A 26,988-nucleotide genomic window follows, 5' to 3' on the forward strand; every position below is an offset into this window, starting at 1 on the left:
TACTGGAGTGGGGTGCCATTGCTTTCTCCGATTCATTTCATGTACTTGGACAAAATACAGGCATACCTTGGAGATATTGCCCGCTTGGTTCCAGACCACAGGAATAAAGTGATTAGCTCACTAAAGTGAGTTGCTTAAATTCTTTTGGATTCCTCTTGTATATAAAAAGGGGCTTCCCAGGTGGTGTCATTGGTAAAGAACCCGCCAATGCAAGAGATGCAAGAGATGTGGGTTCGATCCCTGGGTAGGGAAGATCCCTTGGAGGAGGGCATGGCAACCCACTCCAGCATTCTTGCCCAGAGAATCCCATGGACAGAAGAGCCTGGTGGGCTACAGTCCATAGGGTCACAAAGAGTTGGACATGACTGAAGCGACTGAGCACACATGCACACGCATTTTAAGTAAAATTTATGTTTTACATTGTACTGTAGTCTGTTTAAGGTGCAATAGCATTATTCTTAAAAAAGACAATGTACATGCCTTAATTAAAAGATACTTTATCACTAAAAAATGCTAACCATCATCTGAGCCTTTAGTGAGTCATAAACATTTTGAAATAGTACCATCAAAGTTCCCTAATCATAGATAACCATTCACTAATACAGTAATTGGAGAAGGAAATGGCAACCCACTCCAGTACTCTTGGCTGGAAAATTCCATGGATGGAGAAGCCTGGTAGGCTACAGTCCATGGGGTCAGAAAGAGTTGGACACAACTGAGTGACTTCACTTTCTTTCTTTCTACAGTTCCATTTGGAGAAGGAAATGACAACCCACTCCAGTGTTCTTGCCTGGAGAATCCCATGGATGGAGAGGCATGGTGGACTACAGCCTATGGGGTTGCAAATATTACTATATTGCACACACATAATATAGTAATAAGGAAAATGTCTGGAATACTGTGAGAATTACCGAATTGTGACAGAGATATGATCTGAGCAAATGCTATTGCAAAAATGGAGCTGATAGTGTTGTATGACACAGTTCAGTTCAGTTTAGTTCAGTCGCTCAGTCATGTCCGACTCTTTGCGACCCCATGAATAGCAGCACGCCAGGCATCCCTGTCCATCACCAACTCTCAGAGTTCACTGAGACTCATGTCCATCGAGTCAGTGATGCCATCCAGCCATCTCATCCTCTGTCATCCCCTTCTCCTCCTGCCCCCAATCCCTCCCAGCATCAGAGTCTTTTCCAATGAGTCAACTCTTCACATGAGGTGGCCAAAGTACTGGAGTTTCAGCCTCAGCATCATTCCTTCCAAAGAAATCCCAGGGCTGATCTCCTTCAGAATGGACTGGTTGGATCTCCTTGCAGTCCAAGGGACTCTCAAGAGTCTTCTCCAACACCACAGTTCAAAAGCATCAATTCTTCGGCGCTCAGCCTTCTTCACAGTCCAACTCTCACATCCATACATGACCACAGGAAAAACCATAGCCTTGACTAGACGGACCTTTGTTGGCAAAGTAATGTCTCTGCTTTTGAATATGCTATCTAGGTTGGTCATAACTTTCCTTCCAAGGAGTAAGTGTCTTTTAATTTCACGGCTGCAGTCACCATCTGCAGTGATTTTGGAGCCAAAAAAGATAAAGTCTCTTACTGTTTCCACTGTTTCCCTATCTATTTCCCATGTAGTGATGGGACCAGATGCCATGATCTTCGTTTTCTGAATGTTGAGCTTTAAGCCAACTTTTTCACTCTCCACTTTCACTGTCATCAAGAGGCTTTTTAGTTCCTCTTCACTTTCTGCCATAAGGGTGGTGTCATCTGCATATCTGAGGTTATTGATATTTCTCCTGGCAATCTTGATTCCAGCTTGTGCTTCTTCCAGCCCAGCGTTTCTCATGATGTACTCTGCATAGAAGTTAAATAAGCAGGGTGACAATATACAGCCTTGACATACTCCTTTTCCTATTTGGAGCTAGTCTGTTGTTCCATGTCCAGTTCTAACTGTTAGTTCCTGACCTGCATATAGGTTTCTCAAGAGGCAGGTCAGGTGGTCTGGTATTCCCATCTCTTTCAGAATTTTCCACAGTTTATTGTGATCCACACAGTCAAAGGCTTTGGCATAGTCAAGAAAGCAGAAATAGATGTTTTTCTGGAACTCTTGCTTTTTCCATGATCCAGCGGATGTTGGCAATTTGATCTCTGGTTCCTCTGCCTTTTCTAAAACCAGCTTGAACATCTGGAAGTTCATGGTTTACGTATTGCTGAAGCCTGGCTGGGAGAATTTTGAGCATTACTTTACTAGCGTGTGAGAAGCATGACACAAGGTTGCCACAAACCTTCAATTTGTAAAAAACAAAACAAAACAACACACTATCTGTGAAGTGCTATAAAGTGAGATATTCCTGTACTTTAAAATTCCCTGGGCCAGTCTCCTTATCTGCAAAACATTTGTCTATTATCTATTTTATGGGTCTTAGCCCATAAATCACAGCCATTATTTATTAAATACTTCAGCAGGTAACAGAATTTAAGAACTTTATTTTTTAATTTTTAGAATGCCCATTCTTCATTTTAAAAAAAATTCCAAACTTCAGTAGCTTAAAACAATATTAATTTTATTTGTTCATACTTCTACAATCTGGGCTGCACTGGGCTCTGTGGTTCTGTTGGTTTTGATGCTGACCACTGACTTGTTTGCCGTCGCCTGGTGGGTGGCTGGGTGCTAGATGGCTGGACTTCTCTCTCTCCCCTATCTCAGGGTCTCTTCCTCTCCACCTGGTTTCTCCTGCAAAATAGTTGCACTTCTTCCCCACTGGCTCAGATCTCCCCAAAGTACAAAAGCAGAAACTTTCACACCTCCTTAGGGGTTCAAAGAGGGAACCAGCACAGCTGCAGGGCTGCATTTCCAGGTGAAGGCAGGTCACTGGCCCAGTCCAGATTTAAGTGGGAGGGACTCCATGAGGGTGTGACCAACAGAAGGGTGGTCCACTGAAGGGCAGCAGTGTCACAGACTACAACAATAGTATCTCCAATTTGTAAATGAGTCATCTGTGATTTAGGGAGGTTAAATTACTTGCCCCACATAGAGAATAGAGATAAGCATGGGAGAACAGATAAAATTTGTACACACTTGTCAAGACTCTGATGCTGGGAGAGATTGGGGGCAGGAGGAGAAGGGGACAACAGAGGATGAGATGGCTGGATGGCATCACTGACTCGATGGACGTGAGTCTGAGTGAACTCTGGGAGTTGGTGATGGACAGGGAGGCCTGGCGTGCTGCGATTCATGGGGTCACAAAGAGTCGGACACGACTGAGCGAATGAACTGAACTGACTGTCCCTCAGTATCACTGTGTGTGTGTGTGGGGTTGGCTCCAGAAAGAACGCCCCCTGAAACCCAAATCCAAGGATGCTCAAGTCCTTTATATAAAAATGGTGCAGTATTTAAATATAACCTACACATATCCTCCGACATACTTTAAATCATCTCCACATTTCTTATAATATCTAATACAATTAAATGCTATGAAATAGTTGTCAGTGTGGTGTAAATTCAAGTTTTGCTTTTTGGAACTCTGGATTTTTTTTTTTTTTTTTTTAATCCACTGCGGATGTGGAATCCAAGGGATAAAAAAGGGCCGACTAAAATTTGTTTTAATCTAAAATCTTGTGAGGTGGGTACTGTTATTGTTCCTAATGTAGAATGAGGAAAACTCAGGAATAGAGAGTTGAACTACTTTGCCTCAGGTATTTTCCTCTGGAGATTCATTATACACTTGTCTCCTGTCTCTTACAGGGCACTACCTGATACACATATAGTGAAGTTGCTCAGTCATGTCCAACTCTTTGCGACTCCACGGACACCAGGCTCCTCTGTCCATGGGATTTTCTAGGCAAGAGTACTGGAGTGGGTTGTCATTTCCTTCTCCAGGGAACTTCCCGACCCAGGGATCGAACCCAGGTCTCCCACATTGTAGACAGACACTTATATAAGGTGACTGTAAATGTTATTTAATCTGAAACTATTGTTTGAAGCACTGAAGCAAATCTCTTCAGCCACCCACTATCATATCTTATAGACTGGGAACTGGGAGTTTTCCCTTTGAGCTCTCACATGATCAGAGCCTTTCCCATTTCAGGCGTCTACTTTGTCCTCCATTATCTAGGGCTTGAAGTTTGGCAAGGAATGACAGCATCCTTGCCCACCCAACCTCAACCTTAATTCTCCCTGGCTGATTAACCTCATGATTCCCTCAGTAATTTCCTCTTTTCTAGCAACCAGGTATTTCCTAAGAAGCAAGACCTTCCTTCCTGGGTGAGGACCTCCCTGCAATAGGGCTAGCCCTAAAGGTCCATCCTTTCATTGTCAAGAGGCTTCTCAATTAGTAACCCTTTGGTCCCATTCACTTCCTGTAGTTTCAAAGCTAATTCCCTATTGTTGCAACTGTGGTGGCTTTTGAGAATAGCTTGCAAAGATGCTACTTCCCATGGAGTGACCTGCAGCAGCTTCCCCTTCCCTCTGCTGGTCCTGTGGGCAGAGGACTTACTGATGGAAAACAGTTTCAGAGTTTCCTAGAGGAGCCATGCTCTGCTTACCTTTGATAGTGATCTCTCAGGCAGCTTTGATTTTTCCCAGTCTGTGAGGAGCACACCCTCAGATATAGATAATGAAGAAGGGGGCTCACATAGGTGCCCTCTGCTCTGTTTTGGGCAGTGACAGGGAGCAGCCATTCAGGGAATGTGCTCTGAATACTCCTACCCTTTCCATGGCAAAACTATAGGATGGCCTTGTCTTTCCCATACACTTTTCTCCTTCACAGCAACTCCAGATTTTAATTTTGATTTTGTTCTACTCTAATAAAAATGTGGAGGCACAATACTTGCACTTTTATTTAACAAAAAGGTATGTAGGCAGGTATGTCTGCAAAGCGCTTTACATATATTGTCTCATGTGACTTATTTCATAAGCTTATGTTTGAATCCAGTAGGGTGGGGTGGGGTAAGGGTTTTCTGAAGCCGAATTTACCTCGCACACCACTCTCCTCTTCCCCCCCCCCCCCGACGGGAGGGGACAAGGAAAAGAAGGAATCGAGCTGCTTTGGAGGGCCAGGCCGCCTCCTACTTCCCGCAGCTGTCTTGCTAGGCCAGATCTAGAAGCAGGGGGTCTCCATCCCACGCCCAGATCCAGTCGGTGGGAGGGTGGGTGGTTTTTTCCGGGTCACTGGCGCACCCTCTCAATTCCCAGCCACCTGTTCCGGTTCCATCCCGGTTCCAGGCTCTCTGGAGGGCGTCAGGGACATTCCAATCCTCCCACGACCCGCGAGGATGTCGCGGGGCGGGGGGGGGGGGGGCATGCTGTCCCTTTCCAGCACCGAAGATTTGCCCAGGTTTCTTCTCAACCCCTGGTGACCCGAGTCACCCTGGAGAGGAAAAAAGAACTGATAAATGGTTTCAAGCTTGTTTGTTTACAGTGAACTAGTTGGCGAAGTCGCATCCCTAGCGACAGAGGCACTTTCTGGGCACCGTCTGCGCACGAGCAGACAATTGAAAGCCAAACAGCCGAGATGCCTCCTCGCCAGACCAAATATGGTCACATGCAGCCTCCCGTGGAAAGGCTGGCCTCGCTGGTGTCTCCCCGCGTCGGAGCGTACCCGGGCCCGCCCTTAGAATCACTGATCAGTGCCGCGCTCCGGCCTCCCGGCCTCGGTACCCGGCACGAAGAGAAGGCGCGGCACCCAGAACCCGCCCTTCTTCTGTCTGGGCCCCTTACTCGCGTGTCTTCCGCCGCCCCCAGCCTGGTTTCGGTCCACAAGTCCTTGATTAAACAGGCTCGGGCCACTTTCCCTTTGATCCCGCCCCAAGTCCGTGGTAAACTCAAAGGAATGCAGATCCAGGGTTCCGCGAGAGAGGTCAGCGCGACCAGGAGGAGTGGGTGGGGGGCACCCATCTTCTCTTATCCTGCAGAGTACCCAGCACGCCCAGGGTTTTCTGGTGCCAGGGTGGAAGGAGGAGGAGGAGGAAAGGGAGGGACGAGAAGGGGTAGGCAGGCTCGGGACTTGGAGGTAATGCATAATTCAACAGCTCAACTTTCGGACCCGCCTCTTTCCTGGGAGTGGGAGTTTGCTCCAAACTTTGTTTATGGGACAGTCCGGGATCCGCGGCGGCCGCGCAGTCTGCTTCTCCGCCTCTCCGCGGAGCGCGAGCGCCTGAGGCCAGTTCGGGGGATGTGAGAGCCGAAGCCTCTCGGCTGCCAGACACCGAGTAGGGTCGGGATTTGCCAGCCGGGCCCCAGCTCCAGCCCTGCAAGCTCGGGACGCAGCCGAGCGACCCAGGCCCAACGGCGAGTTCGGGCGGGACGGCGGCCACCGCACGCCCAGACTCGGCTTCGCTGCGCGCCCAGGTAGTGCCCGCTGGCGCGCGCCCGCTCACCCCGCACCACGCCAGGGCGCCCGGCTCCTCGGGCTTACCGAGTGGAGACGTCTTCGAGTTGGCTCGGGTTGAGACTTTGAGGGCGCTGCCTGCTCTGGGTAGTTTCGACCTGTCCTTAGACACCAGCAGTTTCATTAGCGTCTCCAGTGCAGTTAACTCCCAGCAGACACCCCCTCCCCCTTTCCTGGTAACTTCTTGGCTTCAAGAAAGTTGCATAATTCTGGAGGCCAGGAGGGACCCCTCCCCCATCCTGCTGGTCTAAGTGCTGGGTGTCTGGGATCCCGAGGCGGACACCTATCTGTCTCTTCTCTCTATTCTCCCCTTTAATTCTCAGACCTTCAATAAGAAGCTAATCTGACCTTTCTCCTAGCAGAAGATGAATCCGGCTTCGGCGCCCCCACCGCTCCCGCCACCCGGGCAGCAAGTGATCCACGTCACTCAAGACCTAGACACGGACCTCGAAGCCCTCTTCAACTCGGTGATGAATCCCAAGCCCAGCTCGTGGCGGAAGAAGATCCTGCCCGAATCGTTCTTCAAGGAGCCTGACTCCGGCTCGCACTCGCGCCAGTCGAGCACCGACTCGTCCGGCGGCCACCCGGGGCCCCGACTGGCCGGCGGCGCCCAGCACGTCCGCTCGCACTCGTCCCCCGCGTCCCTGCAGCTGGGCACGGGCGCGGGCGCCGCGGTCAGCCCCGCGCAGCAGCACGCACATCTCCGTCAGCAGTCCTACGACGTGACCGACGAGCTGCCGCTGCCCCCGGGCTGGGAGATGACCTTTACGGCCACTGGTCAGAGGTACTTCCTCAAGTAAGTCAGCCTGGAGCAAGAGGGGGACACAGAGTCACAATACCCAGGCCGCGCGCGCTTGTTCTTGTGCGTATTCGTGACCGTGCGTGCATACTTGGCGTGTGGGTGCCTGCGTGTTAATGTGTGTCCTTGCACGGCTTTTTTCCAGAAATCTGGGAGGCTGGAAGTGGGAGTTAGTTTTAGGGTGTTGGAATTGTAAGGGATCAGAAGCTGGGGCTGGTGGAGTTCATCCAGGATCCGGGAAGTTGCGAGATTTTCAGGACATGAAAATTCTTCGAGGTAGAAGAAAAAAGTACTTGGGCAGAATTCTCGTGAAACACCTAGATGACTATGCGTTGAGTCTGGAGTACTGATACTGGAGTACTTTGACTTCTGGACCCAAACTCTTACTCCTTTCCGGCCCACTCTAAGTCAGGTAACTCCTAGGCTGGTGCACTGCGATGTGACATCAAGATAGTTCTAGAACAGAACTGAGGCTTGGGGAGGAGAGAGGAACTTCTGTTACTGGAGGTGGTCTGCTGTCTCTCCACTGGAAAAGGGAACACTCACTGACTTAGGCCTTACAGCTCCCAGTTCGGTGACGTAATGACCATACAGCACCCCCCAGTGATGTAATTAGGAACTGCGTGGAGAAGTAGTTGTGGGCTGGACAAATCAATTGTGTGGAAATTGGGTCAGGAGTTCTATTGTGTTGCACTCGGTAACCTAGAATATCATCGATCAGGAGCTGCTTTGTAGTATTTCCCGACAGGTTGTTCTGGCTTTTCGATGTAGTGAATTTTACATTCGAGTGGAATTAGACTGTGTAGAAAAATGTATTCACAGGCATAAAGAAGGTTGCTTCAGTTGTGGTACCCTAAAATAATTATATTCTGAAGGAGAAGCCAAGCTAGAACTTGAAACATAACCAGTGAGGTCATGGTGGGGTCAGGCCATCAATGGCCTGGATAGAAGTCCTGCCAACTGGAGCACTTGGTTCAGGATTGCCTGCACTGGCTGGCTGTTGATTGCCGTGGAGGAAAACTCGTCTTCTGAGAACTTGCCTTAGACTTTATTTTAAAGCCTATATATACATAAAATAGAGTAGTTTAGAAGTTGTTATGTGCAATTTTAATAAGGTAATATTTGATACTTTGATTGCTATGAGAGGCTGCTGCTGCTAAGTCACTTCAGTCGTGTCCGACTCTGTGCGACCCCATAGACGGCAGCCCACCAGGCTCTATGAGTGGACCTGATAACAAATACACAGTGATGGATGGAGGCTTATAATAGCCAACCATTTTACTCATACTGGTAGCCAATTATTTCTTCTCCATCCCAAAGCTGTTGACATCTTGTGCAAGAAGGAGTTCTTTGTTATTGGTGGGGTTGATGTAGCGCTGAGAAGCCCTTGTCCGAAACAGTTGCTGATCGTTTTAGTCCACAACTGGTCTTCTGGTTATTGAGTGCTAGTGTGGACACATACTGAGTGCTTTGATCTAAATAGTTGGTGGAATTCAAGTATGTGATGTAATAGCATGACATTTTTCTAAGTGTGATGATATTGTTCTAAAGGATGGCATTAGTTTATATACTGTGTGTATGTGCAAAGTCATTTCCGACTCTTTGCAACCCTATGGACTGCAGCCTCCCAGACTCCTCTGTCCATGGGATTCTCCAGGCAAGAATATGGGAGTTAGCTGCCTTGCCCTCCTTCAGGGGATCTTCTCGACCCAGGGATTGAACGGGCATCTCTTGTGTCTCCTGAATTGGCAGGCAAGTTCTTTACCATTAGCTCCAGCCCTTATATACCATATAAAGGTCTGAAGCAGCATGTTGTGTTGCTTATTTAGGTAAATGCAGTTTTGAATATGTTATTGTGACTTTTGTAGAAATGGACTTAATAGTACATACAAATAGAAAAAGACCCAATATTTTACAATAATTTTGGAAAATATTTTTGGTCCCAAATGATTTTTGAACTATGTTTATATATATACATACACAAATATATATGATATGCGATCGGTATAACTGGTTGCTAAAAATAAGAAATAAGAGCTAGTCTTGCCTAATGTCTGAGGAAAGCTAGGGGAAAAGATCCCTAAACAAAAGCAAAACAAAAGAATTCTCTTTTATACACATTTTGAATGATTGGAGTAGCTCAAAAACATGTTCGTGAAAAGTGGAAGTTAGCCTTGGGTTTAGAAAAAATTGATCTGCTACATCTGCCTTATCCCCCCAACTAAAGCCACTCCTTGGCTTCCCGGGTGGCTCAGTGATGAAGAACCCACCTGCAATCCAGGAGATGAGGCAGGAACCATGGGTTTAATTCCTGGGTGGGAAAGATCCCCTGGAGGAGGAAATGGCAACCCACTCCAGTATTCCTGCCTGGAAAATCCCATGGACAGCCCATAGGGTCGCAAAAGACTTGGGCACAACTTAGCAACTAAACAACAACAATAACAGAAAGCCACTCCTCAGTCCAAAGCTGGGTGAATCTCCTTTGTACAATCAGCGATGACAACAACTGGAAAAACATGTAGATAATAGGGCTGTAGGCTTGAGCTGATAACAATCCTTGAAAATTGTTGGCCAAGTAGCTAAGGGAATTTAAGAAATTAAATCACTGTGATCATTGTCTTTTGAGATAAAGAACTCTTCCAAGAGTTCTCTGAATTTCTTTCGGAGCTTTGTTAAAGTTGGAATAAGGTGAACGTTATATGTCATATTTTGTTTCATCAAGCAGTGTATCTTGGTGGATTTAAGTAGAAGCTTGGAAAATGATGGCCGCTGACCCTGGATTAATTTTCATAAAAATCTACCCATGACTTTGCACCATCATCTGTGAAATGGGGCTAGCAGTAGAATCGTATTCTTGATTCTGTCAGGAGTAGAGGGCTTTATAAATCAGAAATCAAATCATTTCATAATTGACAAGGTCATTTTTTAGGGGAAGGTTAGAAAATTGAGGCCAGGGAAGGGTATCAACATGACTTTGGGAAAGTCACGTGCTTATTTATTGGTGGACTGGCCCTCTAATCTGTTGCCTTTACTTCAGGAGCAATTTTCCCTTTTCCATGCCCCACTTAATCCCCATGTCACTTCCCCAGTTGAACAATGAGCTATGTAGGATATAAAGCCTGGACATCTAAGAGGCTTTAAACAGTTTTTGTTATTTTCTCAGGTAAGATTGTTCTTATGTATACAATGTAATTATTTTCTGACACCTGTTAAAGGACACCTTTTCTCAGTGTTCAAACCTTCCCTGTGATGTTAGGGTGCCATTTAACTGTGGGCTGGATGGAACCAGGCCATGTTAAAACTCAGGGCCTCTGAGATGACTGCACCGTTTCTGCTGTTCTCTACAGCTCATAAATCAGGTTGGGGTGTGTAGGTGTTGGGCAACAGGGTTTGAACACTGATCACATTAAAATTAAAAAAAAAAAATGTCTGGTTATAAATGGAATACATTTGGTGTATCTAGACCAGAAAATAGAGAATTATAAAGAAGAAAATGATCTGGCTTCAGTAGAACTTTCCATTCTTACAGAAAAATTGTATTTGAATAACATATTCTATAAGAGAATTCTATATCCCTACTCTTAAATATAATTCCAGCTGTAACATTTGCTGCCACTCCCAGGTTTTAGTAATAATTTTAGTGTTTAGCCTTTTCTGTAATGTGTGGTAGAAATTTATTTTTGTCAAAATTTCTCAAGGCTCACAGAGGCAACTTTTAAATTTTTTAAAAAACTGTTTCTGTATTTAATTCTTAGATTCTTACCTTCTTAACCCTTTAAGTAACATGCTTTTACCACTATTGTTATCAATATTTAACTCCTAATAAGAAAATGAGAAGACTCTTGAGAGTCCCTTGGACTGCAAGGAGATCCAACCAGTCCATTCTAAAGGAGATCAGTCCTGGGTTTTCTTTGGAAAGACTGATGCTAAAGCTGAAACTCCAGTACTTTGGCCACCTCATACGAAGAGTTGACTCATTGGAAAAGACTCTGATGCTGGGAGGGATTGGGGACAGGAGGAGAAGGGGATGACAGAGGATGAGATGGCTGGATGGCATCACTGACTCGATGGACGTGAGTCTCAGTGAACTTCGGGAGTTGGTGATGGACAGGGAGGCCTGGCGTGCTGCGATTCATGGGGTTGCAAAGAGTCGGACATGACTGAGCAACTGAACTGAACTGAAGAAAATGAGAAATGTAGCTCCTTAAAATGTTTCTTTTTTCCTCTCCCAAGTTTGATATTTACATTATTTTGAGTTTGTCTGTTAGGTCACCTTTGTTATTTTCTGGAAACTTTTGACAGTATTTCTTGACTCCCCATTTTGTAAGTCAAGGAGATTTGGGTGGCTGGCAGTTCCACAGTTTGCTTTTTGTTTGTGACACCTCAACATTCCAAAGCTCTGAATCCATGACTAATAAAAATTTTGTGCTTTGCCCCCCAATTGACTGTATTCGTAAATTCTTCTTGAAGTTGAAAAACTGGAAGCAACATTTAATATAATTTACTGCCTTGTGTATTAGATTGGGTCTTAGACTTGCACACTGGGTCTGGTGTCAGCACTCCTGAAACACTCAGGAGGATATATCCAGCAACAAAGTCAAATGGATTCTTTCTTTTCACTTTTCATCAGTTGTTTAAATTTGTGTCACCTTTTAGTTTCTTCATATTTGGACCTTGACTTTCTTAAAGATTTTTTTTCTTAGTATTTCTAATCGCCTTTTTATGCATTGATATGTTATTTGCCTTTATTATGATCTCAAAATTTTCTAGGCTCGAAATCCCCTTGGTTGTCAGGTTTCTTTTCCTTAAGCTTTTATGTCCAGATTCCTTAATCTTTGTGTCCCATTCTGGTTTCTCTCTAGACCTACAACAGGACTGTCATCCTAGGACTTCTCTTTCTTTCCATGGCTAGAAAAGCTGAAGTACAAACTTCAGTAACTTCTTAAGAGATGTTTGTGGGAGGTAAAGTTTTCAAATTCTTTTCAGTTAGAAAAGATTTCGTTTAAAATTGTTAAGTTTTACTTTTCTTAAAAAAGAACTGACTCTGGCTGGTTTTCTCTGTTTACCTTTGGTTGACTAGATAATGTCGTTGTTTTCATGAAGAGCCTTTGTCAATCAAAAAAAATTATTTGCTGCCTTAGTTTCCTTGTCTGTAAAATAAGGATCATAATACCTATTTCATGGTATTTGGAAGATTAGATAACATACCTGAAGTATCTGGTACATAGTCGAATTTCAGTACAAGTTCATTCTTGCCTCCCCACATGCATACTCTTGTCTACCTGGCCAAAATCAGATGCAGAGACTTTGGTAGTAGGGTAAACTAATTTTGGCTCTTAATTAAGGTTTGGCGCTGAATGACAGCCTGGATCTGGAATTGCAAGCTGATTTTTAAAGTCGAAAATAAGAACTGACAGTCCATCTTTGTGTTAAAAAAACCTAAATAGGGATCCCCACCTTGGGGCATGGTGGCTTTTTGCTGCAGCATCTTGGGCAAAAGGTATCCAATCACTTCTGAGGAAAGTCTACTTTCTGATTTTTATAATTTGGCTTGTGGCTGCTAGTTTTGTGTGTGGGCTGGAGTTGGAAGGGGAGTGGGATTGAGAAGTGGGGAGAGATGAGAAGGGGAGGTAACTGACATGTGTTGATTATCTGTTCTATGCCAGAGGAGGCGGGGAGCTGAATCGGTGCTTCTCAGGGAGATCAGAAGCACCCATGGAGCCCACTCCTGACACTTGTGTGTGGAAACTTTATTCAGAACCCTAGGTGCTTTTCACATATTCTTTCTTTTAACCCTCACAGTGACCTATGAACAGGTACATATTATTATACCATTTTACTGTTGAGGAAACTGAGGCACAATAAGGTTGAGTACATGACCCAGGGTCACATAACAGGCACGTGGCAGAGATGGGATTAGATTTGTGATTCTCAAACCTGTCCTACCCTTGTATTCTGTTGCCTCATGCCAATTACTGCCCATAATTAGTCCCTGTAATTAGGTATCCTTGGTGACCAGATAACTTTGGAGTGGTGGGTGGAGCACTAGGGTTTGCTTCCAGGCTCAGTCTGGGCAATCAGATTTGGAGCTCTCATTGTTGGAGAGAGAGCAAGAGAGATGATAAAGCAAATCAACCAGAAATGGGTAGTCTATGGACAATGACTATATTTTCTCATTGAGATTTTCACCATTCATGAATCCATACCATTTTGCAGGGAACACAGCTGTGACATGGCGGGAGGATGACCTAATTTATTCCAGGATTGGATGTGTTCCTGATGAAATATAGTTAGGTAATGTGAGTAAAGTAGCTTAAAGGAGAAAAGGGTACTTCTCATTGTCTTTATAATTGCAGAGATTGATTAGGAATAAATTGCTTAAAGGGTTGAGTGATCTTAATTTCTGTCTGTTGACAAATTGAGTTAAGACAAGTGGGAATTATACCCTTATCATCCTTGTCTTTCCTTTCCTCCCTCCTGGGGTCAGGAAATATCTAACCACAGAAGAGGGTGATGGAAGTGAAAGAACCCACCAATCCAGAAGATAATTTTATTAAAAAGTATGATTAGGAAGACTGGGGGTTGAAGTAATAAACTTATTGTTGAAGGGCAAGTTCTGAGGGGATGGCCTGTCCACTGAGGGACTGTGAATATTTTAGTGCGTTGAAATATCAGCAGAGCAGTTTTCCAAAGTGTATTCCTAGGAACCCTAGTCCACTCAGATACTTTGTGAACAAAAGTTCACAAAGACCAATAGATTTGAGATACGTTGCATGCTCTATCCCTCTTTTGGAATTTCACAATACGCATTAATGATTCCAGAGTCACTTATTACAAAGCTAGTTCATTTTTAAACCAATATTTCACAAGCATATTTAATTTTTGAACATTTTACTCCAACTGTCATCTCTTACCATCCACCCAGGAATGTTCTGTAGACTTTGGGAAGCCTTTTTGTGACCTTCACTGTTACTTCTCTAGTTGAGAGTTTCATATTTAAATCAAGTTATAGTTTTTCTTTTCAGTATGCTTTGTGTATGTGTTAGGCTTTCATTTGTATTTCTTGGTTTAATAGTCAGTTACCAATGCTTAGAGATAAGAAATGGCCTTAAATATCAAACAAGTGGGGTATAACATAAAAAAGACCCAACAGTTATGGTACCTTGTGTAAGTATCATAATCCTGATACTATTTAAAAAAGTATGTGTGTGTGTCTGTCTGATAGAGGGTTCCATGAACAAAGTGTTTTCAATGGTCATTTGTGGGATTATGGAGATTTTTCTTGTCTAGTTTCTGTTTTCCTGTATGTTACAAATGTTGCACAATAAACATAAATCAGGATAAGTAGGGTAAAAATCACAGGAGAGAGCAAGCACAGAGGCAAGGGAAGATGGAGGGGTAGATTTGGGTAGATGTGTGGGGCATGAGGGAATCTGAAAGCCTTAGCTCAGTAACTGAAGCCTGGAGCTTTTGTTACCAAGGAAGTCCTCTTTGGGAACTGCCTGTGTTTTCCTTGTTTGGGGTTCTTTTCTTTTTCTTTCTTTTTAAAAAGTTTTTATTGAAGTGTAGTTGAATTACAGTGTTGTGCTAATTGCTGCTCTGCAGCAAAGTGATTCAGTTATGCACGATAGTGTTAGTCCCTCAGTCGTGTGACTCTTTGCAACCCCATGAACTGGGTAGCCTGCCAGCCTCCTCTGTCCATGGACTTCTCCAGGCAAGAATACTGGAGTGGGTTGCCATTCCCTTCTCAGGGGGATCTTTCCAACCCTGGGATTGAACCCGGGTCTCCTGCATTGCAGGCAGATTCTTTACTGTCTGAGCCACCAGGGAACATATTTGACACAGTAATTGCTAAAATCTTAACCAAATTTCTCCATAGAAGTCAGGATAAGAAGTAGACTTGATGGCAGCAGATCTTCTGAATTTCCTTTGACATATTTTTAATTTGCATGCTCTCTTTCTTGGACTTCTAGCTTTTATTTAATGTTCCATCTAGACACAGCAGATGACAAGGGGAAAAATGATGTTCGATGAAGTGAAATCAGCAATATATGCCAAGTGCTTAGTGCCATGCCTGGCTCCCCTGAAAGTTGACTTATTCCTGTTCTTGTTCCTGGTTGAGATGGTGATGGGGCCTTGCCTTTGTGCCACCTTAAGAGATCTTAACTGGTTCAGCATCTACCAGGAAAAATCACTGCACTGCTCTTATGTGCCCGTTCAGGGCACTGTGTGGAGAGGGGAGAAATCGGGCAGGTTTTCAGACCCCAGGCAGCTGACAGTCTAGCTGGAGAATCATGAAGAATACAGACACAATCAGGCTGAAAGCCCCTTTCTGACCTGTGTGCAGCTGCTCTCCCAGCTTGGAAGCGCTTTGAGGTGTGTCCCAATAAGTCAGTCATTTCTATTATGGTTACAGATCTGAAACTTCCAGCTGGTCTGGATGGCTTTTAGTTTCTCCCATTGGCTACACTCCTTCTGGCCTCAGGAACTTGGCACAAGCTGCTACCTGTGCCTGGAACATTATTTCCCTGCTTTTTGCCTGGTTAACACCCACACTACCTTCAGGCATCAGCTGAGGTGCCAGCCCTGCAGGAGGTTTTCCCTGACTCACAGCCCCCGCACTGGCTTAGATGCTTTGGCTAGGTTCTCCCATAGCCCTCCGTGTCTCCCCAGATTAGCATTGCCGCTGTATCACTGTGTGTTTTTCTTTGTGTGTGTGTGTGTGGTTTTTTTTTTGGCTGTGCCTCACTGTGTGTGCAATCTTAGTTCTCCAACCAGGGATAGAACCCGAGCCCTCTGCAGTGGAAACTCGGCTGTCCCAACCACGGGACTGCCTGAAATTACCCTTATTACTGATTTATTTCTCTTTCTTACTACACTGTAACTTCCACGAGGGCAAGAGTGGATGTTTTCCTTGCTTTGTCATTGTATAACCCGAGCACAGTGCCTGGCACATAGGTAGATGCTTGATAAGGAAAGAATCCTGTAATATTTTCTTTTAAATCTTTGCAAGCTTACAGCCTGGAATTCCTTGTAGGAATCTTCATGTTCAGGAATCATATCTGTCCCCTGCCTGGACTGAAAATTTAGAACCCTAGCTCGATGTACTAAATGCAGTGGTGAGGAAGATGGATGAAGGATGGGTATTCAGAGATGTTGTGGGGTGCCAAAACAGAACATGTTCACTGGGGGGAAATGTATATACTAGATTTTTTTTATTAAAAATATATATTTCTTTGTGATGGATTTTCTGCAAATACTGAAATACTGAATATTTGTCTGTCTCCCAATTTGTCCATGAAAAACCTTTCTTGGGGTTCACAGGTTGAGAAGCAACTGTGACAATCCTTTAATCCATCAAAAAAGTAGAAAACACAAGCAAAAGAAATATAACCCAAGTGAACAAACATAACTTTTACTGACTTGGTTTTATCTTTGAATTTCTTTTTAAAACATGACACTTGGGGAATTCCCTGGTGGGTTGGTGGTTAGGATTTCGTGCTCAGACTGCTGGGGGCTCAGGTTGAAACTTGGTTGGGGAAGTAGGATCCTGCAGTTCCCCCCCTCACCCCCAAAAGATGGCTTTTTAATATACTCTCATCAAAAAATTTAAGCAGAGCTGAAGAATGTAAAGTGAAAAATAAAAGTACTCCACCCTTTAGTTTTACTCAATGGAGTCACTGTTCACATTTGCTTGTGTATCTTCCAGGGATTTATTATGTATACACATGACCTCATTTATACTTGCATCAGTTGGTTGTTTGGGGATCTTGGGAACCACAGCTTAGGTGGTCTCTTTTTCTGGTTGGTCCTCACACACCCTCAGGACTGAGTATAGATATGAGTTAAATTCTGGAGAACTTCATGAGGTTCTTGATGGGCGAAAAGCCTCATTGGGGTAACTATAGTTCAGAGACTGGGATTTGGCTTTGTGGTTTGGAAAATTGATGTCCTTGATGCTCCAAAACCGATCAGGATGTGGGTTGTACTGGGATGAAATGGGGATAGACATTTTAACTGCAGTTTCAGAATTCACAAGCCATAACTTGAATATTCTGCCACTCTGGAATGAAGGTACTCACTCACATGAGTGACTCAGTCATGGGGGAATTGCTTTGGTGGTGCTGGAAAAGGGAAGAAGTGAAATCAGTCATTTGAGGGCTAGTGAAATCATTTCAGGGACACTAAAGAGGTAAATTGGATAGGATTTGGTAATGGAGGAGATAAGGGCTGTGAGAAAAGGAGATGAATGGAAAATTTTCAGGTTACTGGCTGTATAATGGCTTGAATGGTAGTACTTCTTGTTATAATGAGCAGTATTGGAAACTTTAAAAGAGGCTGAGAAACATTTTAACACGTTAAAGATACCCAGATCAGATCAGATCAGATCAGTCGCTCAGTCGTGTCCGGCTCTTTGTGACCCCATGAATCACAGCACGCCAGGCCTCCCTGTCCATCACCAACTCCCGGAGTTCACTGAGACTCATGTCCATCAAGTCCGTGATGCCATCCAGCCATCTCATCCTCTGTCATCCCCTTCTCCTCCTGCCCCCAATCCCTCCCAGCATCAGAGTCTTTTCCAATGAGTCAACTCTTCGCATGAGGTGGCCAAAGTACTGGAGTTTCAGCCTCAGCATCATTCCTTCCAAAGAAATCCCAGGGCTGATCTCCTTCAGAATGGACTGGTTGGATCTCCTTGCAGTCCAGGGGACTCTCAAGAGTCTTCTCCAACACCACAGTTCAAAAGCATCAATTCTTCAGCGCTCAGCCTTCTTCATAGTCCAACTCTCACATCCATACATGACCACAGGAAAAACCATAGCCTTGACTAGACGAACCTTCGTTGGCAAAGTAATGTTTCTGCTTTTGAATATGCTATCTAGGTTGGTCATAACCTTCCTTCCAAGGAGTAAGCGTCTTTTAATTTCATGGCTGCAGTCACCATCTGCAGTGATTTTGGAGCCCAGAAAAATAAAGTCTGACACTGTTTCCACTGTTTCCCCATCTATTTCCCATGAAGTGGTGGGACCGGATGCCATGATCTTCGTTTTTTGAACGTTGAGCTTTAAGCCAACTTTTTCACTCTCCACTTTCACTTTCATCAAGAGGCTTTTTAGTTCCTCTTCACTTTCTGCCATAAGGGTGGTGTCATCTGCATATCTGAGGTTACTGATGTTTCTCCTGGCACTCTTGATTCCAGCTTGTGCTTCTTCCAGTCCAGCGTTTCTCATGATGTACTCTGCATAGAATTTAAATAAACAGGGTGACAATATACAGCCTTGACGAACTCCTTTTCCGGTTTGGAACCAGTCTGTTGTTCCATGTCCAGTTCTAACTGTTGCTTCCTGACCTGCATACAGATTTCTCAAGAGGCAGGTCAGGTGGTCTGGTATTCCCATCTCTTTCAGAATTTTCCACAGTTTATTGTGATCCACACAGTCAAAGGCTTTGGCATAGTCAAGAAAGCAGAAATAGATGTTTTTCTGGAACTCTCATGCTTTTTCCATGATCCGGCGGATGTTGGCAATCTGATCTCTGGTTCCTCTGTCTTTTCTAAAACCAGCTTGAACATCAGGAAGTTCACGGTTCACGTATTGCTGAAGCCTGGCTTGGAGAATTTTGAGCATTACTTTACTAGCGTGTGAGATGAGTGCAATTGTGCGGTAGTTTGAGCATTCTTTGGCATTGGCTTTCTTGGGGATTGGAATGAAAACTGACCTTTTCCAGTCCTGTGGCCACTGCTGAGTTTTCCAAATTTGCTGGGATATTGAGTGCAGCACTTTCACAGCATCATCTTTCAGGATTTGGAATAGTTCAACTGGAATTCCATCACCTCCACTAGCTTTGTTCGTAGTGATGCTTTCTAAGGCCCACTTGACTTCACATTCCAGGATGTCTGGCTCTAGGTCAGTGATCACACCATCAAGGGAGATATATATATATATATGCCCCCCCAGGCAACTATGTCTTGTTTGTATTATCTATATAACTATGATCATAGATTATTATTAGTAGTAGTATTCAAATCCAGGAGTGGATGAGATTCCTTAGAGAGAGGTTACACATAGATTGAGAAGAAAAGAGAAATTCCTAGACTTGATGAAGGAGATGGAAAGGAAGGAAGGAGTCAGAGATATTTATGAGGAAATCCAGAAAGTAGTGCCTGAAATTCAGGGAAGTTCGAGAAAGAGGAAGGGTTAATTTTATGGCATGTTTCTCAGAGGAAGATGGGCACTGAAAAATATCCAGCAAATGGTTTTTCCCCTGGGGCCACTTTTCTTTTTCCAGGGTTGGGCTACATTGAATAAGTACTACATTGGGTACTACATTGAATAAGATGGCTTTTGTTTGTTTCTTTAAAGCATTTTATGTTTTAAATTATAAACAAATGATAACACATTTATAGGAGACTTGGAAAATATAAAACAAAGTTATGGATAGAAGAGAGAAAAATGATGACAATAAGCCCCTGAGTTATATAAGTCATAGCCTACCAGTTCCCACCTCCACTGAGGTGTCCTTCTAAGGAGCCCGATGTTTTCCCTGGAGAGGTCTGCTGGCCGTCTGGAAGGATCACACATTTGCTTATTTAAACAACCAGTTAAATTAGGCCTGAAATCAGTGTTTTATAACTAACCGAGATAAGTTATAAGACTTGAGTAAAAATATTACTCTAATTGATATGATACTCACTTGCCAGGAGGAAAATTGCCTTCTCCAGTCCCAGCTGTGGTCAAAACTTTGTCACAGTTTGTAGCTCACAGGACTGTTACTGCCTAGACGCGTCATACTTAATTGCAGCCATAAAAATAGCAGATTATCTTTGCAGAGTATCAGTTAAAAATTTATGGTTTGGAATATTATGTAACTGTAGTTTCAGATGAGCGTTTATCTTTCCATCTTTGTTTCTTCATTTTGCCAGACTGATTTTAATAGCTGGTAAAGTAGATTCTGAAATTATAATGCATGTCAATGCTCTGGATCAGTTTACTCTTTCACAATGTAAGTAAATAAAACATGCTTGATTATGTCAGACTAGTTTGAGTTTGAATACATTCTGTAGTGAAATTTTGCAAATTTGGGAGCATCTAGTGGTCCTGTTACTGGCTTGGGATTCCTGTGAACATGTGAATTTAGTAGAAGGGATTAAGAACCATAAAAGAAGCAGTAAACTTCAGTGCTGCTTATAAAATCACTTGTGTTTTCTGTAGACACACTTTTCAGTACAATTGTCACCACTCTTATGGGTCTTAGTTTTGTGTCCTATGAGCAGTAGAAGCCTGTGCATTTAGGACTTTAGGCACATATGAATTCTTGTTACCTAATATGTCATCCAGAATATATTTGGCTCTTTGTGCATTTTAGCATAGAATCCATAAATATATATTGTATAAAAACTTGTAGAAAGGAAAGATGGAAATGGAGGAAGAATCAGCTACTTAAATGTTAAGCTGTACCCCAGATAGGTTTTTAAAATATGGTCCATTTTCTTCATAGGCTTTTAAAAAAGTTTAATTATCTATGATCTGAAAATAGTTAAATTTATTGATCTGACACTTCTGTAAGCTTGAAGATGGCAAGAGTTGTGCTTGGGGCTTCGGGAAAGTGCTCTAGCGAAGGTCCAAGGACCATAACCCACACAGGACAAAGTGGAGCCATTGTTCTTTGTGTTTATCTGTGGCTTACATTTTAATAACTATTGAGTCGTCAGTGATTATTAACAGATATTTAACAGTGGGAGCAAAGGAGAGTGCAGAGTCATTATCGACAATTTGGAGTGTCAACATTAAATAAATTATTTTGAAGGCTGGATGCAGAATTGTTGAAACATTTGCCTGAAAACTTTGGCAGGTGGCTAGAACAAGGGATGGACTAGCACAGCCTTTTTAAAAATTATTAGCCAAAGTGAAATGAGTCAGGTTTTGCCAAAGTGCTTTTCATTTAACCTACTAATTGGCCAACCCTAGTCAATTAGTTGAAAACCATTAAAGGACTTCATTTAACCTACTAATTGGCCAACCCTAGTTAATTAGTTGAAAACCATTAAAGGACTCCGATTTCCTGGTTGCTCATGCATTGGTATGTCCAGCTTATTCATGTGTGTGAATAAAAAAAGCCCATGATCTGACTAAACGCATTGTCTATATTCACCATAAAGTAAAGCATCAGTGGCGAGTTAAGTTTTGCATTTTAAGTCATTCTGGGCCTTGGTAAACACCTTAGCGACTGGTACATATCTTTTTGGAGTCTAGTTTTGAGAGCTGCTGAAAAAGAGTATTATAAACTTCCCAGTAAGCACGGAGGTTGTAAACTGATGCTGTGGAGTTGCTTCAGCTGAAGTGAAAGGTTATATTTACTGACACTTATTACAAATGGATTTTTAAAACAATGTCTGTTTTGTACCTTGAAGGTCAAGTTGGCCAAGGGTAAAACAAAAAAGTTACATTGCGGAACAAGATAAAATGACACTGCATAATAAATAATATCTAATGCCATTAAAATGTAAGATTTCCTTTCCAAAATGTAAGTAGGAGCTTCTAAATGAATGTTTTAAAAATCTGATTTTACTTTGATTTGTCTAATGACTCGATGCACGAAATGATTATGATTCAGAATATGTCTAGATCTAGACTACTACAATAAATAATACAGCTATATAGGATGTAAAAATAATAAAACCTCAGTGACATGTGTTTTAGTGACAGCATGGGAATTGTTTTCTTTTTCTTTATTAGAATAAGTCAAAAGTAATTCATTGGCAACAAGCAGAATGTTTCCATTCACCAGTTTCTAAGGTTAGAGTAACATGGCTGATCCAGACTCTACTGCTTCTACCCTTAATCCATAGACATCATTGGTCTATGAAAATCAATGAGGGAATGTAGGCAAAGGGGAAAGCTATAGAAACCTTCACTAAATCCTTAAAGAAGCAAGGGTGGGGATCTGGTAAGTAGTTGACTTTGTTTTCCTCTTACCCTGAATGGATTTTTGAGCAGAAGAAGAGATTGCATGGAATTAAAAAATTGTTTTCGGAAAAATCCTGGTGGAGAGTTATCTGTCTGAATCCGGTGGGGAGGACTGAAAATGTTGCTTAGAAGGCTTTTGTAAGAAAGGTAGGCATAGTTCTTGTGCAGAGTGGGCTAGCTGAATAAGGGAGATCCAGAAATCCAGAGTCCTGTTACTGCCTCGTGTGGTTATGAAATCACAAGGGTGAATTTTGAAGTTCACAAGGGAAGTGATTTGTTGAGAGGTGGGGAAGATAGTGGGAAAAGTCGAACAAGTGTTTAGAAAGATAAGGGTTTATAAAAGAAGTTGAGATGTTTGTAGACGTCCTTTGCTGTAGGACGGGCTTCCCTGGTGGCTCAGATGGTAAAGAATCTGCCTGCAGTACAGGAGACCCGGGTTCGATCTCTGGGTGGGGAAGATCTCCTGGAGAAGGAAATGGCAACCCACTCCAGGATCCTTGCCTGGAGAATTCCATGGACAGAGGAGCCTGGTGGGCTACAGTCCGTGGGGTCACAAAGAGTTGGAGATGACTGAGTGACTAACACTACTTTGCTGTAGGACAAGTCTAGAAATGTTGCCCAAGTTGTCTGTGGTAAGATGGAAAAGCTAACTTCAATCTGCTCAGAATAACAAAGAAGAATGATTTACTCATTTAAAGAGTGGACTTGGGAACTTCCCTAGCGGTCCAGTGGCTGAGGCTCGAAGCACCCAATGCAGGGGGCCAGGGTTCAATCCCTGGTCAGGGAACTAGATCCCCCATGCCACAACTAAAGAACCTGCCTGCTGCAATGAAGACCAGGCATAGCCAAATACATATATAAATATTTAAAGAGTTGTGGCTCAGTTGGTAAAGAATCTAGCTACAATCCCGGAGACTTGGGTTCGATCCCTGGGTTGGGAAGATCCCCTGGAGAAGGGGGATTCACTTCAGTATTCTGGCCTGGAGAATTCCCTAACTGTACAGTCCATGGGATTGCAAAGGGTTGGACACGACTGAGCGACTTTCACTCACTGGAGTCCATCATTAGAACTTTGAGGGATGGGCTTGAAAGCAGAGAAAATGTAGCCAGGTATTTTTAAGCGACACTGTGGGTGGCTGTTGACTGTGGGTCAACCCAAAGATAAGGTATCTGAGTTATATATGTATATATGACTTCATTTCTTCCTGTCTGGATGTGCGGAGATCCCCAGATCTCTGTTCAAGCTAGTGTTTCTGTTCTCAAGCCTGATGGTAGAGTGGCCGGCTTTGATTTGCATCCTGCCTGAAGCCTGCTTTGGGTGAATTTAAAAACCTGTTTGTTTCATCCGTCATCCGGCTGGTCCTTACCCGTAATTCCTGCACTTTGATTATGGGAGTTATTAAGGGACAAGAGCTTCTTTGTAAAAGAGCATGTTTAATACTCTGGGGTCTAGCGTGACTAGCGGATATAAATTGTATGGAAGCAATTAAACTTGGAGGAAATGTCATGTGGGCTGAATTTAAATGTACAGTCTTGTGGCATTGAATTTTTTTTTTAAAGTTACACAGAGAAGGGTGGAGAGAGAAAAATAAAGGAAGAGATAAGAGAAATTGGCCAAGAGAGCGAGGGAAGCACAGAGAAAAGAAAACAAGTCATCTTGAACCCTTGGTTAAAACTCCAAAGTCTAGAGCCAGTATTATGCTAATGCCATTGCCCTTCATATGAATACTTTAAAAAGACAAATATGGGATTTAGACTCTACTGGGGGACTCGTGTCCCTTTTTGCTGTTGGTTGATCCCCTTCATCTCAAGGCATGTGTGTATCTAAGTGTGGAGTGATTTTTCGGGAACATGTGAATAAACAGGATTGAGGGTAGCCAGCCCATAAGAATCCTGAAGGTGCTTATAGCTCCAGTTTTCTCTCCATTTTGTGCTTATGGCCTCTGGATATACATAGTGGCTTATCTTGGACTTCTGATTAACAGTAGTGTATCATTTCTCTCACTGTCCTGAAATGTTCTCTGTCTCCTGCTTGGTGTGTTAACCCTCAGCCAACCCCATCTCCTCTCTGACATTTGATGAGACCAACTAGCTAGAAGGACCTCTTTCTCCTCCAGATCCCATAGTAATTTGATCTGTATGGGTAATTGGGCAACTGATCTTTCCTATTACACATTAAAATGTTGGGTAAGGCTTTTTAAAATTATCTGTTTATTTATTTTTGGCTATGCTGGGTTGGGTCTTTTCTGGTGCGCCTGGGCTTTCTCGAGTTGTGAAGGGGGCTACTCTTCATTGTAGTGCGTGGGCTTCTCCTTGGCGTGGCTTCTCGTATTGTGGAGCGCAGGCTCTAGGTTCGTGGACTCAGTAGTTGTGGTGTGGGCTTAGTTGCTCTGTGGCATGTGGGATCTTCTTGCACCAGGGATTGAATCCGTGTCTCCTGCATTGGCGGGGGGATTCTTAACCACTGGACTACCACGGAAGTCCCAAGGCTTGTTGCTAAATGAATGGGTTTATTTCATTTCTCCAGCAGGTCAACTCTCAGAATATGGACCTGATATGGTGGTGTCCTTCGTGTCTACTATGTCTTGGTACAAAGGAGTATCTATAAAGATCAAGGCTGACGCTGAACATACTTTTTAAATAATCAAAATGTACTGGGTGGTCAGGGGCAGAAAAGGATGCTTTTAAGATCTGATGTAATAGGTACAACGAGTTTGATTTGAATTTGAGAGTTAGAAATAATAGGCAATTTTGACTTTTTTGCAAGGGAGAGTACTTATGTTTTATTTCCATTCTTTATATTATGAACTCTTTAAGGACAAATAACCAAATTTTACCCCATTTGTATATCTTCAGTGCCCGGCCTAATGCCTAGCATACATGATAGGAGTTCAGTTAATATCTGCTGAAAGAAATATAAATAATTTAAAATGTCTCCTTTATTTAGATCATCTAGTACTTCTTTCCTAGGCAGTAAGCCAGTAGATTTTTATTGAGCACATTCTGTGTGCAGAAACGGGTACTCTGCTTATTGGCATAGGGAGTATACATAGAGTGTATTACAAGTTGGAATATATTCTAATCTTTGTATTTAATTATCAGTCTGATTATACATTCAAAGAAATCACTTCCTCAAGCAGAACAATAACAAATTAGGAGAGAAAAAGTTGCTGAGAATAAATCCAGTGTATTCCTTCTATTCCCAGATTATTTTCACATTCCACTCCATGCTGGAAATATAGCTCCCCAAACCCCACTCTCCTTTCAAAGGATCCTAAGATTGTAACCTTTCCAAACAGAGCTGGAGAGGTAGTGGACTGTTTAGATTTCAAAGGACTTTTTCAGGATGCAGAGTAAATAAGGGGAATTTGAGATATCAACAAAACTGTAATTAAGCAGATCAACTGTGTCGGTAGTGAATACAGAGAGATGTCAGAGGAGCTAGTTACTAGCAAGTATTTAAAAACACAGCCTCAAGTTCATCCTCAGTGGTATCACCAACATCCACAAACAAACTTGAAAGGAAGTTTTGCCAGATAAACCCAGGAGAAATGGTTCGCCTGGGAACATCACCTTCTATATCATATATCTATTATTAATATCTTTATTTTAAAATTTGGCTTGGGCTCTTTTATTGTTTACAAGTTTCTTAAGGTCACACAGAACCAGAATTTAATTTTATCATTTTTTTAGCTCTCTGAAAAGCAGGAAAAAAACCCTCTTCTGATGAGAATAAAGGAAAGAAGAATGTAAAGTTATAAATTAGATTTGAAGTTGAAGCTCCAATACTTTGGCCATCTGATTCGAAGAGCTGACCCATTGGAAAAGACCCTGATGCTGGGAAAGATTGAGGGCAAGAGGAGAAGGGGACGACAGAGGATGAGATGGTTGGATGGTATCACTGACTCAATGGACATGAGTTTTCGGAAATTCCAGAAGATAGTGAAGGACGGGGAAGTCTGGCATGCGGCAGTCCATGGGGTCGCAAAGAATTGGACACAACTTAGCGACTGAATAACAATAGCTGGTTGTGTATGTAAATGCAACAGCATCTATTTGTTTTTTATGGCACCCCCAAATTGCCCAAGTTATACACGAATGCATTTTCTTTTTTAAGAAATCCAGCCAGAGACAGTCTCTCTTGACTCTTCTGTATCAGTTGTGCTCATTATCCCTGGAAACTGAGCCCCCTTCTCAGTTCACAGTCCATCCAAGAGCGTGTACAAACCTGTAGTTCAGATTTTTTTACATGTTGGATCTTCATGTCCTTTTTTTTCTCCCCCACTGGAAAGTATGTTTTTCTGTGACAGTAGCTAGAGATCTACCCAGATGTATTATTCTGTAGTATGGCTATACTACAGTTTATTTACCTGTTCTCCCAATAATAGGACTGTGATGTTATTTAAACCTCACCGGAAAGACTTGGTATAAATTGAATTCTTCTTTTGAGTTTTTGAGGATTTTTGTGTGTTTTTTTTTTTTTTTATCACTTTGAAGGGAGATTTTTAGTAATTATCCAAAGGCAGGAGACTCAAGTCTAAATACTAAAAATACATTGTGTTTGTGTGATAGTTTAACCTTCTTTTCAATATGGGCATGGAACCCTAGCAGTGTCATGAAGATGCCCAATGCCGGTGGGGTGGGGAGGGTGGAGGTGTGGGGAGACACCACCACATAATCACAACCACGTGAGGGTGAGAATAGAGCCCTGTTCTGATTTCTGACCTTCCGGGGGCTTTTTGGTCAGGATCGCAGAGCGTGTTCCTTCCTCCTGGGCAGGAAAGGCAAGGACCCTTTTCCTCCTTTGCAGTTTATAAGCTCTGCCCAGAGCTCTCTGG

General features: G+C 43.1%; 1 protein-coding gene across 1 annotated transcript in view; it reads left to right on the forward strand.

Moving 5' to 3' along the window:
• The first annotated feature begins 6,750 nt into the window (after positions 1-6,750).
• Positions 6,751-26,988, forward strand: part of WWTR1 (WW domain containing transcription regulator 1) — a 148,359-nt gene continuing 128,121 nt past the window's right edge. The window contains exon 1 of the mRNA XM_019960965.2: positions 6,751-7,181. Coding sequence (XP_019816524.2) covers positions 6,751-7,181 — 431 coding nt within the window. The remainder of the gene's footprint in view (positions 7,182-26,988) is intronic.

The sequence above is a fragment of the Bos indicus genome, chromosome 1, assembly GCF_029378745.1.
Source record: "Bos indicus isolate NIAB-ARS_2022 breed Sahiwal x Tharparkar chromosome 1, NIAB-ARS_B.indTharparkar_mat_pri_1.0, whole genome shotgun sequence".
NCBI classification, from domain to species: domain Eukaryota; kingdom Metazoa; phylum Chordata; class Mammalia; order Artiodactyla; family Bovidae; genus Bos; species Bos indicus.